The following is a 6,058-nucleotide window of genomic DNA, read 5'->3' on the forward strand; positions in this document are numbered from 1 at the left end:
GCTCAGTTTTAAACTAGAATTTCAATAAAATCCGTTTTCTCATGGATGGTGAACATTATTGAATGTCAAGTATGAGTACATTGTTGTAGAACTGTAGACAATTCCAGAAAAGGCTGCAGGCCCAATAGCCTTCCACAAAAACTAGCAGTTATACCTGCCCAGAGGTGGGTATTTCTGTTAGTAAATACAAATATAGCTTGATAAAGACCATAGAATACACACAGTCATGCCACAAATGAAAGAATCTGTGAAATTAAAAGTTGTGCGTAGGTGAAAATTGAAAAGATGGTCAGTCACTGATAAATTCAGATCAATTATAATTTCACTATTTGCAGTGAATACGTAACATGCAGCTTTAGTCATATCAGAACTCAGAAGTTTCTGCAAGGCCTGGGTGGCCAAAACCAATAGAATGGACTTTCATGCTGCGAGAAGTATGGAGAATAACTACATCAAATGGCTGCTACTGTTGCATGACAGGTGCAAGTGTTCCCCAATACCATCAGCATGGGCTATAAAGGCATAGTTAGATGGAATCAACTCCTCACTCCAGGCAATATTGTATATCGACAGTAGTGAGCATCACAAAAGCTACCATACCTTCCTACCTTTACAAACACTAATTTTTTCCAATTAAGTCCACATTAACATGATTCTCAGACAGTGGACACACTATATTTGTTGAAAGTACTTCCAGAAAAGTTTCTTGAGCTCCCTATAAAAACGAGGTGGTACTTCTGTTATGGTGTGCACCAGAACAATCATAGCTGGTGTTAAGGGATAATCAATAATGCTTGATAAGTAAAGCCTTCTATCTTCTGTCTATGTCAGTGTGTCAAACAGGGCAGCAGCATCATGCTAGAAAGGGCTGTTATTTATTCAGCCTGAATCTCAAAATGCAGTTTTGGAAGTCAGGGCATTATGTCTCTCCCTAGGCCAGGCTAATCCCAGATATAAATCCTACTTAGAATGAGTGGTCCATCCTAGATCATTCCATAAAAAACAACCTAAGTAACCATTCTAGAGAGACCCTCATCCAAGTTCTATGCAGAAGTTGGGGTGCAATCCCAGAAGCTCAGACTTCAGATATGTAACAATGTTTCTTCTTTAAACACTGCAAAGGGGCAGGTTCATTCAATAGTAATGATAATTTTGTATCTTTTTTTGGGGGGTTTGTTTATTTAATAAAAATGGCATTTTTGATGAGTGTAGAAGTTCAGTTTCTGATTAGTCTATTTGCTCTTAAAAGTGCGCAGATAATGTTTAGCCATAGAATAAGAAAAATGTTGCACGATTCATTGCGTATAAAGATTGAAATCTTAATAACTTGATGCTTTTTGTCCATACGTAATAAACAGACACCGACCCTAAAGGTACTCACTTGAGACTGATGGCATATCCACCATTTTGTTTGGGACTCACTCTCAAGAGAAAAGTTCCACTTGGTAAGTTCTCCAGACGAACAGAAGCAGTATCTCTGTCCATTGTTCCAGCAAACCTGAAATAACAAAAGACCGTTATTCTGATGGTATGTGCAATTACTTTGTTGTGTTTCCTGTTAAACATTTATGAAGATTGTGAGCCTGTGGTTGTCATATTGTTTCACAAAGATGGTAATGATGCTGGATATAAAAAACATCTGAAATGAATTCGCACATTTCTTTTTCCACATGTCTTTGATCTCAAATGTACACTCAGGATATAATGTAACTCCCATTTAAGTGACATACAATTTCTACTCATCTTGTACAGATTTTATTTTTCCTATGAAGTATTTCATACAATATCATATTCCATGGTCATAATAAATATACTAAACAGATGGTGACCATATTCTTTACAACAGTTTCCAAACATTTTAAACTTATTCTGAACAAAAAATTATTTGAACGAAGTGTACTTGCAACTGCTCAATAAACAAATCGCTTATTTATAATAATGGCCCTTGACCTACACACCAACCAATGTTGTATATGTAAGAATGATACCTCTCATGTGTAGAAAACCAATAATCAATCAAATTTTTACCCCTCATTCCAAATATAATTATCATATAAAAGTTTAACGTTCTATCTACAGGTTTGGTGATTTTGACGAGGCTTGAAACTACGTATACTGTAACTCTGAATTTACTATGTGTATCTTCACAAGATTTGGCAAGCTTTTAGCAAATATTACATGTTCGTTGTACATAAAAAATCAGATTTAAATAATCTGTAGATGCAAATCAAATTTTCTATTAAAACAAAAAATCAAACAAATTCCACTGTGTTAGCAATATAATTTGTAGGAAAACTAGGTACAATTTACCATTAGCTATAACAGCACTCCATGCTGACAGAAACTTAAATAAAATTTTGGCTGACAACTGTTTTGTGCATTGAAGAAACAACAGTGAGAAATGAAAAGTAACCATTTATTTCAATCTGTTACATGATCATTGTTGGAGAGAGTTATAATTCATTTTCAAGAAAACTTTTCTTCTCAGTGTGACAATGGTTCTGTTGCATGCTTTAGTTGTCAAATTGAGAAGGTTCTTTCACATTGGCAAAAGTAGATTTTAAACAACTTGGAAAAATAATCACCAAGAAATATTAAAATAATGATGACCTGCTCAATGTAAAGATTCACTCATACAATTAATAAGCAGTACTTCTTCACTGTTAAATAGATGGAATACTATTTTATTATGTTGGATTTTTTAAAATATCAATCTCCTACTGTATGATTTAAAGCTTACCTATTAAATAATGAAAAGTTTAATTTCTGTTACTGTTTTGTTATTGTTTGAACTATCTTTACAGTTACTACTAATGAATATAACTTATTTTTTTAAAGAAATATACTTTAAGCATATTGAAGGTTTAACTAAAAAAAACACTGTTCTACATCTTAATTTCTTATCAAGTTATTGCTCTTAATACACATAGAACAAGCATAACTATCACGAGTAAAATAACACGGAAAATTTCCGAAGCTATTGTACAAATTAAAAAAGAGAGATTAGAATAGTTTAAAAACTGTGAAATTTGCCTCAACTCATTAGAAGCAATTTATTGTATTTCAATGAAAGATGTTCAATGGTGCATGCACTCAAGTGACAGAGTTAAAGGGATTAACAGTAAAAATACTTACCAAGCTTGCTCCTCTAGGTTTAAGTTGACATAACTTTCATGAGGTGTAGCTTGATGGCGAGCCTGATGAACTTTCCAGTGTGGAGTAGGGTCTTCATATGATGCTCGCTTTGAAAACTTAGTATGTGAAAAAAAAAAACAACAACTCTTGTTTAAACATTACATTACATTTAAAGTATAAGAAATACTTAACTTCCAGTATTACAAATGGAGTCAATGTAGTGTAAACACATTACATAGAATAACATACTACCATTCATCAGCTTAATACACATGAAAAACCTAAGTACTCAAAGTTTTTGAACATCAACAAATATTACTTTAAACAAACAATTTATACATACATAGCTCACTAAGTGGAGCTAACCAATAAACTATAATCCCACAACTTTTTACTAGTATTAAATGTACAAACCCTATGGAGACGGGAGCAGCAGAAAATGAGCATAGCTCGCATGTAAAATGATACACAGTGTAAAAGTATTTATGATAATTCTCAGCTTTCTTAATGTAGCTTCACAACAATTTGTAAGATTTTGTTAAAGATTATAATTATTTTGTATAAAAAGAATGAGATTATTTTAATTAAAGATTTCTTACTTCTATATTGTAGTTATTTGCACTAAGACTGAATATTTCAAGTATTATCATTGATGTATTCTGCAGAAAATGTTTAAAATTAAAAAGTAAAAAAAAATTACATACCTTTTTAGTTTTTGTCAATTAATCTTGAAAATCTTCTGTTGGTTATATTCTTAATTGTAAGTTTTTACTTTTTCACATATAGTTTATTCTATTTTCCTTTCCTTTAGCATTATTACTTATCGCGACACATGTCAATGGTCATTCTTGGGGTGTCCTCGGCAGCGTTGGGACATTTGCCTACTACTCTACTTTTGTAATATGCATTTTGAAACATACCTAACACACAATTAACTTAAATATAAAACTAAAACCTAAATAAAATTTAATTGTCTATCTAACTAACATATTTATAGGTGAGAAACAATGCTAAAACCCTAGCGAGGACAAAAGCAGCAACAATGTTACGAGCATTTGACAATTCTTTGAGCTAATTTTTAATTAAATGATGGGAGATGGTATTTTAAAATGTGGTCTTTCAATTGGTTACAAACATCTATCTCAACTAAGTATAATTGACTGGAAAATTGCAACTCTGTGTATAGAAACTGGGCACGGAGTTCCAAGATATTTATTTAAGCCCTCACAACCTACTATTATATATTTTTATTTAGCAAGATAACATGCATTCGTTTTTTTTTACTTTCAATCACAAATTCTTAGAGCACCTATGAATACTAAATTTACATTTATAGAAACTATTATTCTTTAAAAAAAAACTTACATGTTGTTGACCCATGACATAGTCTACAGGGAAAATACCCTCCTCCTCTGTTCGCTGGTTACGACCCTTGGAAATTAAGTTTAATAAGAAGCATTTATAAATTTATTCTTAATGCAGAGGTATAAACATATTTCATCAGTGTGCTATGTATATGCATTACCTTAGATTACTATTTTCTCTCTATTAAAATTCTAATATGTATTGAAATAAAGATGACTACTTGAAATAAAATGCAAGAAAAATGCTCTTACCTCCCACCAAAGATGATTAGCTTTCTTGTACACATGAATTATATCATCACAATCAAATGACAAGGAACCTGTTACATCTCCTCTAAAGGATCTCACTGCTTTGACTATTGCTACAATGAGAATAATTATAAATTTTCTTTTAAATCCTGTCAGTATTATAAGACATTATTTTATTAACTTAAAAAGCAGAAAACTATGAGGAATACTTAGGTTAGTGTTTAATGGTATGGTATTCTCTGATATGTTAACTACTTCAGAAATAAGAATAGTAACTACAATAACTAAAGGAATGACAGAAAATGTTATGCAGAGTTAAATGGGTTTTCTTCCTAACTGAAGTGAGGGAAGTGACTGATAATGGAAAAACAATTATTTATTGCATAAAATCAAACAAACTGAGATAGCTACCCATTATATAGAAACAAACAAGGAAATCTCTCAGGTCACATGCATTCCATAAACAAAAATAGAAATGTTATTACTTTCAGGCATTACAAACCTACCCAAAAGTTATGATCACTGCCAAAATCTAGATAGTGTATTTACCTATGCATTTCTACATGAGATAGCACATGTGACAATGTATTATAAGGACAAAAGCAATTTAGCCAAGTTTCACAGCAAACTCTCTAATTTTAAGAATCTAAATTTTTACCAAAACACACATATATATATGTGGATGTTTGAAAGTTAGCGGCAAACAAAAAATGCTCACCTGTTAAAGCTAGAAAAGAAAAACAGATACTTTACCTAGTATGCCTGCACAATACAGTCTGAATAAAGGTTTTGATTTGCAAATTACCATTCTCCTTATCAAAAATAAATCATCAAACACTGACATATGTTTTCAACTTTTTATACATCCTATGTTCTCTTCACAGTATCTAAAGAGGGTACACATACGTCACACAACAAAATGAGATGTACCAACATATACCTGTCTAACATACAGCAGTGGTATTTGAATTATTTGGGAATTAAATGCAGTCAAAGTAGCATACAAATCAACCCTTAATACGGATTACAAAATATTATAATTAAATATCATTGACTACAAAGTGCTCAAAACAATGTCAGATAATTCCCCAGAATAAAATCTTTATAAATAAATAATTGGTTTCACTTAGGAATGACGTGTCGGAGCTTGCATTCAGTAAGGAAGCAAATATCGAGATTAACTTTCTTAATTTTAAAGTCCCAATGATTTTTCGTTTGTTTTTTTTTATTTTTTTTGTTGTTTGTGTTTTCTAGCTGTAGTTTCTCCCCATGATTACTATTTAGTGTTTTATTTGTTTAATTATCGTTAT

At 31.6% G+C, this 6,058-nt stretch overlaps 1 protein-coding gene across 1 annotated transcript in view; it reads right to left on the bottom strand.

Annotated features, from left to right (window-relative positions):
• LOC106473946 (guanine nucleotide exchange factor VAV2-like) overlaps nt 1–6,058 on the bottom strand; it is a 106,517-nt gene that overhangs the window by 22,887 nt on the left and 77,572 nt on the right. Inside the window, exons 16-19 of the mRNA XM_022379379.1 lie at nt 4,752–4,861; nt 4,501–4,566; nt 3,136–3,251; nt 1,382–1,498 (exon numbers count right to left, since the gene is read on the bottom strand). Coding sequence (XP_022235087.1) covers nt 1,382–1,498; nt 3,136–3,251; nt 4,501–4,566; nt 4,752–4,861 — 409 coding nt within the window. The remainder of the gene's footprint in view (nt 1–1,381; nt 1,499–3,135; nt 3,252–4,500; nt 4,567–4,751; nt 4,862–6,058) is intronic.

The sequence above is a fragment of the Limulus polyphemus genome, unplaced genomic scaffold (assembly GCF_000517525.1).
Source record: "Limulus polyphemus unplaced genomic scaffold, Limulus_polyphemus-2.1.2 Scaffold135, whole genome shotgun sequence".
Taxonomy (NCBI): Eukaryota; Metazoa; Arthropoda; class Merostomata; order Xiphosura; family Limulidae; genus Limulus; species Limulus polyphemus.